This window comes from Mobula hypostoma, chromosome 11 (genome assembly GCF_963921235.1).
Source record: "Mobula hypostoma chromosome 11, sMobHyp1.1, whole genome shotgun sequence".
NCBI lineage: Eukaryota > Metazoa > Chordata > Chondrichthyes > Myliobatiformes > Myliobatidae > Mobula > Mobula hypostoma.
The window spans coordinates 99,782,617-99,795,115 of NC_086107.1; the positions used below are offsets into that span (position 1 = coordinate 99,782,617).

The window sequence follows — 12,499 nt, forward strand, 5'->3', positions numbered from 1 at the left end:
GAACTGGAATGAGACGTCAGCCCACAATTTTGTGAAGGGAAGTCAGCAGTTCCCATTAAAGTTATGGATTCAGAACTGTCCAAGGAAAATATAACAAAGGGTGTGGAAACTGTAAAGTGCCTGTAGCCCATAAACCTGAATCTTTTAATCTGAAGGGCAGATTGGCCCCATGAGGGGAAGGCGCAGAGCGATGAAGCAGTGTCCACATACCATGTCTGGGTCGTTCCATCTCCCTGGGCCGGCCGCCGGCTGCAGGACATCTTGGTGCTTCCCGTACCAGTTGATGATGCTCTGAACGCTCTCCCATGAATCGCTGATGTCGTAATAGTTCCTCCAGAGATTGCAGATCTCCCCCAGCAGAGTGTAGTTCACCTGCAGGAAACCGATTCGGATAAAGAGTCAGAAGTGAAGTCCCAGCCGCCAGTGACAGCTCTTCATTCTACAGAAATAGATCCACTAAAACCTGAATCATAGTGCAAAATGGTGGTGGGGGGGCGGTCGGAGTATACAGAAAGGATTTTATATAAGCATCCGTTACTCTCGTGAGACCATGGATTTGCACCTTGGAAGGTTTCCAGGGCGCAGGCCTGGGCAAGGTTGTATGGAAGACCGGCAGTTGCCCATGCTGCAAGTCTCCCCTCTCCACGCCACCGATGTTGTCCAAGGGAAGGGCACTAGGGCCAATACAGCTTGGCACCGGTGTCATCGCAGAGCAATGTGTGGTTAAGTGCCTTGCTCAAGGACACAACACGCTGCCTCAGCCAAGGCTCGAACTAGTGACCTTCAGATCACTAGACAAATGCCTTAACCACTTGGCCATGCGCCAACACGTGAAGAAAGGATATGACAACAGTAAAAAGGAGCACAAGTGTGCATTGTGTATTTAATATTTAAGTAATAGTTGAGTAACCTTGTAAAAATATTGTTCAAGCATTCTTGTTCACTTAAATAATTTATTACAGATTATATCTACAAATACGTGAATTGCATATGCCATCAGGCTACCACATGATACGTGCGCTTGAAGTAAACTCGAAGTTAGACCCGTAACTCGGACCCCCGTGTCTTCCTTTGAATTAGTTTAATGTTTTGAAGTTAGCAAACATAACAGTGCACAGTGTCGTTCAGAATATGCCAAAGTGCTTTTAAGCCCCAGATGTGCCTCTTGAAGGGTTATCAAACCAGACTCCCGTCCATGGACTCTGTCTGCGCTTCTTGCTGCCACCTTCAGGGAGGGTGGGGTCCTTAACTAATCAAGCACCTCACCCATCCCAGACACTGTCTTCCCCAAACCCCCCACCCCATCGGCCAAAAGATACAAAAGTCTGTCAATGCATGCTACCATGCACAAGGAAAGTTTCTATCCCGTTGTTATAATACTATTGAATAGCCACTTAGTACAATAGGATGGACTCGTGACCTCACAGCCTGCCTCCGCGTGGACTTGTATTTTATTGTCTGCCTACATAGCACTTAGCTTTTCTGAAATGGACTCTTCCTACCTTAGACCATGAACTTATCAATCACCCCTCGTAAATCCTTTAATATAACGAGCAACAACAGAGCAGTGCTATCATTTCCATTCTTTATTTACCTGGAGCACTGCAAATTATTCTCTCCCACACTACCCTTCAATTTCCCTTTGATTCTTTTTGCATTTAACTACACCAAGGAATAATTTACAATACCTAATTAACCTACCAGCACATCTTTGGGTTTTAGGAAGAAACATGTACAATCACAGTGCGAATAATAATGATGAACTGGTAAAAATTGGCAAAATAGTGGCAGGTAGGTAGAATTTAATCCTGAAAAAATGGGAGGCGTTACATTTAGGAAAGAGACTAGGATATACACAATAGTAGGACCCTAGAACTACTGAGAACCCTGTTGTCCATGTCCAAGGGAGGCAGCAGCACAGGTGGATAAGGCAGTTAAGAAGGCACATGGGACGGTTGCCTTCTTTAAGCCAAGGCAGAGAATAAATGATCAAATGAACAATATATAAAACATCTGGAATACTGGCTGTTCTGGCTGGCACACCACAAAAGCATGTTCAAAGTAAATTTATTATCAGAGTACATATACTGTGTGTAACCATATACAACCCTGAGATTCATTTTCAATAAGAGTAATAACCATAACAAAATCAATGAAAGACCAAACTAACTTGGGCATTCAACCACTGTGCAAAAGACAAAAAACTGTGCAAACACAAAAATAAAGAAGTAATAAATAATAATAAATAAACAACAATTATCGAGAGCATGAGATTAAGAGTCCTTGAAAGTGAGTCCATAGATTATAGGAATATTTCAATGATGGAGCAAGTGAAGTTATCCCTTTTGGTTCAAGAGCTTAATGGTTGAGGATTAATAACTGTTCCTGAACCTGGTGGTGAGAATCCTGAGGATCCTGTACTTTCTTCCCGAGGGCAACAGTGAGAACAGAGCATGTAACACCTCTCACTTTTCAGGATTAAATTCTATCTGTTACTGCTTTGCCAATTTATCCCTGATGAATGGATACTGCTTTCCTCAGGGTGCAGAGGAGACTCAGCATGTTGTTGTTTGGGAATGGTGCATTTGAATTATGAAGTAAGATGGGACAGGTTCGGTGTGTTTTTCTTGGAACGGAGAAGGTCAAGGTGGAATCTGATTGTGTTACACAAACTTGGGTGTGGCGTAGATAGGGTAGATAGTAAGAAACTTTTCCCCTTAGCAGAAGTAGCAGTAGATTTAAGGTATGGGATAGGAGATTTAGAGAGTATTTGAAGTAAGATTCTTTCACCTAGGGGGTGACTGAAATCTGGAACATATTGCTTGAAGGGGGCAGAGGAGGCAGAATACTCCAGTAAAATGTGTGCAGACACTAGCCTGCAGAGTGAGGTTGAACACATAAGAAAATAGTAGACAACCAGGCCCCTCAAGCCTGCCCTGCAGACAGTAGGCATTCAGTCCAACTGAATTCTCTTCCCCTTAATTGCATAAACCCGGAACCTACCAGCCTTCTCCTTCCCACCCTCTCCCCACCTTCCTTATAGGGCCTCTGCCCCTTCCCTCTACAGTCCTGACGAAGGGTTCCGGCCCGAAACGTCGACTCATCGTTTCCTCGGATGCTGCCCGACCTGCTGAGTTCCTCCAGTATGTTGTGAGTGTTGCTTAAACTAAACCACTCTACAGATTTTAAACCACAGCCCAGGCTTCCTATTGGGGTTGGCTTCCATTTATTCATTTTCAGGTTGGGGGTGTCACTGGTAACATCAGCATTTACACCCCATTCCCAGGTGCTCTTGAGAAGGGTGAGGTGAGTCACTTTCTTGCATGCCTTCTGCTCCCACAATGCTTTTGGGTAGGGAGCTTCAGGATTTAGACTCAGTGATGAAGAAGGAACAGTGAGATATTTTCAAGGCAGAGGGGATTAAGAACAGATGCAATAGAGGTACATTAAATTATAAGGGTATAGCTAGGGTAGATTGCAGGAACATTTCCCATATCAGAGGGAGATGAAACTGGAGGATGTAAGTTTAGGGTACGGATGAAAAGATTGAGAGAGGTTTTGAGGGATCCTTCTTAAATCAGAGAGTGTGAATATTTGGAACGCACTGCCTGAGGAACCGGTTGAAACTGAATCATTGACAGCATTTAAGTGTTTACCTGAATTGCTGAGTGATGGAATAAATGTGGAAGTGATTATTCAGTCCATACTGTCAGCACGGACAATTGGACCAAATGGCCTGTTTCCATGTTGTACAATTCTATGAAAATAGCAGAGTAGCAGAACCATCAATCTCTCAGGTAAGAGAATCTTATTGCTGTCATTGTCAAATTTTGCACCCTGCAGCGACATTCTACCAAAGGCTACTTTCGTGTCACATCTGCAAGTCACTCAAGGCTGCTTAAAGTTAGAAAATAACTACAGAATCTCATTGAGCATTGACGTTTGGACCCTGACAGTATACATATTCAGGCTTAACATGCAAGTCTCTTCTCCCTACAGGACAAGAGGTTAAGGAGCAATGTAAAGGAGCACTTGAAAATTACAAGAGGGAAAATTAAAGAAACATTTCCACTTATGGCTGATCCAAAACAAGAGATCACAAGGGATGGTAGCACAACACTTTATAGTACAGGCAAACAGGGTCCAATTCCCGCCGCTGCTTGCAAGGAGTTTGTACGTTCCCCCCGTGACCGCGTGGGTTTCCTCCGGGTGCTCTGGTCTCCTCCCACAGTCCAAAGACGTACTGGTTGGTAGGTTAGTTGGTCGTTGTAAATTGTCCCATGATTAGGCTAGGATTAAAATGGGGGATTGCTGGGCATTGTGGCTCAAAGGGCCTATTCTACACTCTATCGCAATTAAAAAATAATACAAGAGGGGAAAATTGTCCAGTTCACAAAGAGTATCCCATCAGTCTCAACCTCTAAAAATGTCACTGAATAGGGGTGGGTGATAAACACCAAAGGGTTAGGTTGAGGGAACTGGATGGAAGGAGGAGTATAAATGCCAGCCAGGACAAATGGTCATATTCTCTGTGATAAACTCTTTGGCCACAAGAATCAAGATATCTGTTGAACCACTCATCTTGAATTTCTGTTCTTTTTCTATCCCAAGTGAGCTGAGGATGCTGTGACATTACCCGAGGTGGTAAACCTCCTTCGTACGCTGGCCAGCTACAGGAGAAGGCAATCGGACGCCCTGTGGCATTCAGCGCCTTTGACATCAGTGGGTAACCTAGAAAAGGAAGAGCGACAGAATTTTAAAAAGGAATCATCCCTCATCCTTCTCCATTCCTTCAGCTCCTCTAAACACTCCTGATTCCCAATTGCTGACACAAGTAGCAGGACGCAGATTGTCATCACCATTGCTTTGAGAACTGGGTCTTTGGTGTAGTTCATGTTATGTGTGTTTCTGGTCACTCCCTTTTTATTTGCTACTTTGTGCCATTTTGATTAGGGTGTACTGGTTCTGTAGCCTGCAGTCAATGAATAACACAGCACTAAATTGAAATTGACTGAACTAAACAACATTCCTAGGCTGTTTCAATGACTCTGTGTTTGACATTTAATATTCTGTTTTTCGCTCTTTCTTTTGTTGTTTGCTCGATTTGTTCTTTTTTTGCGCATTGAGTGTTTGTTGTTTCTTTTGAAAAGGTTCTCAGTGTTTCTTTGTTTAGTGGCTGTCTGTGGGAAGATGAAACTCAGGGCTGTATACTGCGTAAGTCGATAATAAATGTACTTTGAACTTTGGCCTGGACAGGGAATCCATAAAAGCTCATTAACTGCCTGCCTCTGCGTGTGGAGGGATCTCATCTTGAATCGCATCAGGGTTTATTAATCAGCACTACTGCAGCACCTTCACAATTTCAGCCAATGAATACTTTGGAAATGTAGTCATTGTTGTTAAAGAAGGAAGTGCAACAGTGATTCAATCCCACTAGCCACAACTCTGAAAGTAACTAGGTATTGTATTTTTGGCAATTCTGGCCAAGGGGTAAACACGACAGGACACCAGAGACAACACTACTATTATTGTGTCAGAAACCTGGATTCAATCCTAACCTCCTGTGCTTTGTGTGGTGTTTGCACATTCTTTGTGACTGTATAGATTTCTTCCAGGTGATCTTGTTGCTTCCCACAATCCAAACACTGGCCACTGTAAATTTCCTTTAGCTTGTAGGTGAGTGATACCATGTGGGAGAAGCTGCTGAGGATGCAGGGGGAAGGAGAAGATGGCGGCATGACGCAGCGCGCGCGGCCTCTCCGGTGATGAATATCTGTAATCTATCAAGTAGGAGGCTGTGCACAATTCTGATTTGATGGAGGCCGACGTAAGGGCACAGAGGAATACCTGGTGAAATTTCTGAAATGCCTGCTTTGCTGCCGCTGCTACTGTGTGATCCGAAATCTCCGGAGGGGAAGACCCTGAGACCTCGGCTTTGTCTGTTGCTCGGCGGCCGGGACAGGGTCAAAGCGCTCGGCAGAGATGGTGCTCGGTGCTCGGTGTCGGAGGGCTGGACAGAGGCTCCAAGTTTTCGGACAGACTGAGAGTCGGACTGTGGTCGGGTGCTTCCAGGATGCTGCATCGGCAAGTTTGCGGCGCTGGAAGCTCACGGCAGGGAGAGTTTCTTCCTTCTACCATCTGCGTGAGATGTTGGGGCTATCAGGACTTTGAGACTTTTTTTTTTACCATGCCCATGGTCTGCTCTTTATCAAATTACGGTATTGCTTTGCACTGTTGTAACTATAGCTTATAATTATGTGGTTTTTGTCAGTTTTAGTCTTGGTCTGTCTTGTGTTTCTGTGATATCATACCGGAAGAACATTGTATCATTTTATAATGCATGCATTTCTAAACGACAATAAATGAGGACTGAGTGTCCTCATAATCTAATCTAAAATAAAAAGTGGACTAACACAGGATTAATGGAAATGGGTGGTGCTAGTTGTTGGCTGCTGGAAACCCAGTGAGCCAAAGGACCTATTTCCGTGCTGTATCTCTCCAAGACTCTACAATTCCCTTCCGAACACAGAGCTACAGACATTGGCATGCTGGAGCTGACCAATCAATACCTTTCCTAAGAACAGCTTAAATATCCATCATACATTGGCTTACAAATCAAGTGCGAGTCAGACAGTTAGATTTCTGATGCTTGGAGAACATTTCATTGAAACTCTCAAGAAAATAAATGAGTTGCAGACTGGTTATTCATAAATAATGATGGAAGTAGTAAAGAAAAAGCAACTGTTTCTAGTGATACGAGAGTCAAAGGGAAAAGGGTAATGAGAAAATGGGAAAAAAAATGAGGGAAGAAACAGGCAATGAGTAAGAACCCAGGTGAAGAAATGGGAATTATTTTATACTGTGAGTTAATGTGATCAAGAATGTACTTTGCAGTACAGAAAGGAGCAGATTCATGAACAGCTTTTTTCCTACAGCCATCAGATTCTTGGAATGTCCAGTACTATTAAGATCTTAAGAGCAGAGTTAGCTATTTGGGCCATCATGTCTGCTCCACCATTCCATTATGGCTGATTTTTCTCCCCCCTCAAGCCCATTCTCCTGCCTTCCTTCTGTAACACCTACCTCCTTACTCATCAAGAACCTATCAATTTCTGCCTTAAATACTCCCAGTGACTTGGCCTCCACAGCCTTCTGTGGCAAAGAATTCCACAGGTTCCCCACCCTCTGGCTGAAGAAATTGCTCCGTATCTCAGATTTGAAGGAATATCTCCTCACTGAGGCTGTGCTCTCAGACCCTAGGCGCTCCTATGAATGTAAATATTCTCTCCACATCCACTCTATTTGGACCTTTCAATATTAAGTAGTTTTAGGCTGGGGTATCTACCTCCACAACAGAACACTACGACAACTTCTTGCATTACACTGGACATGTTTTTGATTATGTCTATTCCTGCACTAATGGTTTGCTTTGCAGATTTATATCACATCATTGAAGTACAATTTATAGGAGTATACAATTAGAAGGTATACAATTTATACCTTATGTTTCATCTGGGTAACCTCCAATCTGATGGTATTAATATCAATTTCTCCTTCTGGTGAACAAATTCAAGCCCCCCTTCCTCTAATCCCCACTCTGACCTTTCACTTCTCACCTGTCTATTACATCCTGTCAGGTCCCCTCCTCCTTCCCTTTCTCTTATTATCCACTCTCCTCTCCTACCAAATTCTTTCTTCTCCAGCCTTTGACCTATCCCACCCACCTGTCCTCACCTATCACCTTCCAGCTAGCCTCTTTCCCCTCCCCCAACCTTTTCACTGAGGCATCTTCCATCTTCCCCCCGCCCCCCTTCTCAGTCCTGAAGAAGGGTCTCGGCCCGAAACGTTGATTCTTTACTCTTTTCCATAGACACTGCCTGACCTGCTGAGTTCCTCCAGCATTTTGTGTGAGTTGCTCTGGATTTCCGGCATCTGCAGACCTTCTCGTGTTTGTTATATTGTGTGTTGTTCGGACCTTTGTGCCAGTGATGATACTGCAAGTTCTTCATCGTGCACATGACATTAAACTTGACTGAACTTGACTTGAACTTTCAAAGAGGTATCGGCAAATACTTAGAGGAAAATATTTGCAGGGAAAGAGTAGAAAAATGGGTTCACACGAGGAAATCTGCAGATGCTGGAAATTCAAGCAACACACATCAAAGTTCCTGGTGAATGCAGCAGGCCAGGCAGCATCTCTAGGAAGAGGTACAGTCGACGTTTTGGGCCGAGACCCTTCGTCAGGACTAAATGAAAGAAGAGCTAGTAAGAGATTTGAAAGTGGGAGGGGGGAGGGGGAGATCCAAAATGATAGAAGACAGGAGGGGGAGGGATGGAGCCAAGAGCTGGACAGTTGATTGGCAAAAGGGATATGAGAGGATCATGGGACAGGAGGCCCAGGGAGAAGGAAAAGGGGGGGGGGGAACCCAGAGGATGGGCAAGGGGTATAGTGAGAGGGACAGAGGGAGAAAAAGGAAAGAAAGAGAGAAAGAATGTGTGTATATAAATAAATAAATAACAAATGGGGTACGAGGGGGAGGTGGGGCACTAGCAAAAGTTTGAGAAGTCAATGTTCATGCCATCAGGCTGGAGGCTACCCAGACGGAATATAAGGTGTTGTTCCTCCAACCTGAGTGTGGCTTCATCTTTACAGTAGAGGAGGCCGTGGATAGACATATCAGAATGGGAATGGGATGTGGAATTAAAATGTGTGGCCACTGGGAGATCCTGCTTTCTCTGGCAGACAGAGCATAGGTGTTCAGCGAAACGATCTCCCAGTCTGCGTTGGGTCTCGTTAATATATAGAAGGCCACATCGGGAGCACCGGACACAGTATATCACCCCAGCCGACTCACAGGTGAAGTGTCGCCTTACCTGGAAGGACTGTCTGGGGCCCTGAATGGTGGTAAGGGAGGAAGTGTAAGGGCATGGGTTCTATTGTTTTGTTTTACAAAGAGCCAGTACAAGTTCTAGTCATACTGTCAATCACCAGTTTTATAATCACATACATCCAGTTGGGAAATACAACTTCCAAACTAAACAGTCTTGCTGGGCCTTGTCACTTCCCTCAGAGAAGCCGCTGGGTCCCGATGCTCTCAGAGGTGTTATCGAAATTCTGAGATTTATGGATAGTACTGTAGTCCACATTGGCCTCTTTCAGTTTAATGTTTTTTATTCGTGTTCTCACCCATTCCTTCTTGACGCCAATTGGCTGGCTGGGGGTCTGGGTGATCTGTTAGTTCTTGTGCAAGGGAGGGGTTGGGGGTGTTTTTATTTCTTTTTCTTTTCATGCGGGGGGGGGGATTGATGTCTTTCTTTCAACTACGTCTGTGGTTTTCTGTATTCTGTGGCTATCTGGAGAAGACACATCTCAGAGTTGTATTCTGTATACATACTTTAATAAAAAGAACCTTTGAACCTTTAATTCCTCAGTTGATTGAATCAATGGCCTCTTTGAGGTCAGGATGGAAATTCAGTGAATTCTATAGCTTTGAATATTCATTCTCTTCACCAAACAAAGCAGCAAGCAGCCAACCAGCTGCTCCAAGCCTTACCCACAGCCTTGTCGGAAGAGTTTGAGTAGCAGCCGTCCAGCTTCAGCATGTCCACTCCCCAGGAGGCAAAGGTATGGGCATCCAACTCAACCTTGTCCACTGTGGTGCCTGGGTAGCCACCACACGTGTACTTGCCTAGGTCCGCGTAAATGCCAAGTTTCAGACCTTTAGAATGGACCTTTAACAAGACAAATGCTTGATTTATTTTAAGACATCTAAAAACTGCCGAAATCTAAAATTAAAAAACAGAAAATGTTGGAAACACTTCACAGGTCTTCAACCTCCTCTGCTATTCCAATAAGGCTAGACAGCAGCTCATGAGACACACTTTGTCTTCCAACCAGGCAGATCACAACCTTCCACACTCAATACCAAATGTCCTGTCTTTTGTTGGTGCAGACTCTGTGGGCTAAAAGGCCTGTGTCCATGCTACACCTCTCTCTGACTCTAAATTGCTGATTTATTTTCAAGCAACCACCCATGATTTCAGATGGTCCACGAGATGCAACAGCCTCTCCAGACCCACCCCTCAGGACCCTTACACATTTCAATCAAGTCCACTCTTTATAAAATCCTGCAGATACACGCCCAGCCTGTTCCATCCTCTCCTCATAAGCCCACCTGCCCTTTTCAAGCAAGTATTAATTCAACAAATCCTCTCTGAATAACTTCTAATACTAATGTCTGGCAACAGACTCCAGGAAGAATGTCAAACACTTGGAGAGGGTACCTCAAAATGAAACCAGGGATGAGTGGCATCTAGACTAGAGTGGTTGGGGATGATCTTATTATAGTTGAGTATGTTGTGGAGGCGGGCGGGGGGGGGGAGGTCCTTACTTAAATATATTGTATTGAACTGACAACATAAAATCAGCAAAACAACAAGATGAAAAGAATCTCATAGAATCAAATTAGTCAGTTGGCCTATCGGGTTTATGCCTTGGAGGAGCAATCCTGTCAGTCTCATTTCTCCATGGCTCTGCAAATTATCCTTCGTCTTTCCAATTTCCTTTCGAAGTTCTGATTTATCCTTTCCACTACATTTAGGCAACAAATTCCAGGATTCATATTCTTTACATCACAGGAGGCAGCCAGTTGCCCATGAACCCAATGCTGGCTCTCAGACTTACTTACTGTCCATTATGACACTGATGTTTAGGGCAGCAATGAAGTCCTCCATCTCCATTTCTTCACTGTAGTCGCAGCTTCCACTTTCCTCAGTTTTCACTACTCTTGGTCATGCAAGTCCTGGGTGGAAACTCAGGAATACCGTCACATTCAAATGTACAAGGATTCTTCATTGCCGTTTCCGTAACAATTTTGTTTTGCCAGTCAATGTTGTTAGCCCTGAGCTGAACCCCCAAATCTGGAGGACCAGTGGCTACCTTTAGACTGTCCTCTATCCTTTGATTTGTCTGGCTAAAGAAATTTCTTATCTCTGTTCTAAAAGAACGCCTCTCTATTCTGAGACTGTCCTCTGGTCTTAGACTCTGCCACCATAAGAAACATCTTCTCCACATCCACTCTATCAAGGCCTTTCACCATTCGATAGGTTTCAATTAGGTCACCCCTCATTCTTCTGAATTCCAGTGAATACAAGCCCAGACCCATCAAACACTCTTCATATGACAAACCATTCAATCCTGGGATCATTTTCGTGAACCTTTGTTGAACCCTCTCCAGTTTCAGCACATCCTTTCTAAGATAAGGGGCTCAAAACTGCTCACAATACTCCAAGTGAGGCCTCACCAGTGCTTTATGAAATCTCAACATTACATCCTTGCTTTTATATTCTAGTCCTCTTGAAAGGAATGCTAACATCGTATCTGCCATCCTCACCACAGACTCAACCTGCACATTAACCTTTAGGGAATCCTACACAAGAACTCCCAAGTCCCTCCGTGCCTCAGATTTTCATATTTTCTCTCCATTTAGAAAATAGTCAACCCATTCATTTCTTCTACCAATATGCATGACCATACACTTTCTGACACTGTATTCCATCTGCCACTTGTTTGTCCCTTCTCCTAATCTAGGTCCTTCTGTAGCCTCTCTACTTCCTCAAAACTACCTGCCCGTCCACGTATCTTCATATCATCTGCAAACATTACAACAAAGCCACCATTCTAACATCCAAATCATTGACACATAACATAAAAAGAATCGGTCCCAACACAGACCCCTGTGGAACACCAGCCGTCACTGGCAGCCAACCAGAAAAGGCTCCCTTTATTCCCACTCTTTGCCTCCTGCCAGTAAGCCACTACTTTATCCATGCTAAAATCTTTTCTGTAATACCATGAGCTCGTAACTTGTTAAGCAACCCCACGTGTGGTACGTTGTCAAAGGCCTTCTGAAAATCCAAATATACAACATCAACCGATTCTGCTTTGTCTATCCTGCTTGTTGTTATTTCTTCAAAGAATTCCAATTGTCAGGCAAGATTTTCCCCTGAGGAAACCATGCTAACTATGGCTTATTTTATCATGTGCCCCCAAGTACACCGAGGCCACACTCTTAACAATCAACTCCAACATCTTCTCAACCACTGAGGTCAGACTAACTACCTATAATTTTCTTTCTACTGCCCCTCTCCCTTCTTGAAAAGTGGAGTAACATTTGCAATTTTTCAGTTTTCAGGAACCATTCCAGAATCTAGTGATTCTTGAAAGATCACTACTAATGCCTCCACAATCCTTCAACCACCCCTTCCAGAACCATGGGGTGTACACCATCTGGTCCATGTGACTTAACCTCCTTCAGACCCTTCAGTTTCCCAAGAACCTTCTCTCTAGTAATGGTAACTTCACACACTTCATGACCCCTGACACCTGGAACTTCCACCATACTGCTCATATCTTCCACAGTGAAGACTGACGCAAAATACTTATTTAGTTCATCTGACATTTCCTTGTCTCCCATTACTACTTCACCAGCATCATTTT

At 44.0% G+C, this 12,499-nt stretch overlaps 1 protein-coding gene across 1 annotated transcript in view; it reads right to left on the reverse strand.

Annotated features, from left to right (window-relative positions):
* naga (N-acetylgalactosaminidase, alpha) overlaps positions 1-12,499 on the reverse strand; it is a 44,447-nt gene that overhangs the window by 20,826 nt on the left and 11,122 nt on the right. The window contains exons 4-6 of the mRNA XM_063062649.1: positions 9,555-9,732; positions 4,637-4,731; positions 211-372 (exon numbers count right to left, since the gene is read on the reverse strand). Coding sequence (XP_062918719.1) covers positions 211-372; positions 4,637-4,731; positions 9,555-9,732 — 435 coding nt within the window. The remainder of the gene's footprint in view (positions 1-210; positions 373-4,636; positions 4,732-9,554; positions 9,733-12,499) is intronic.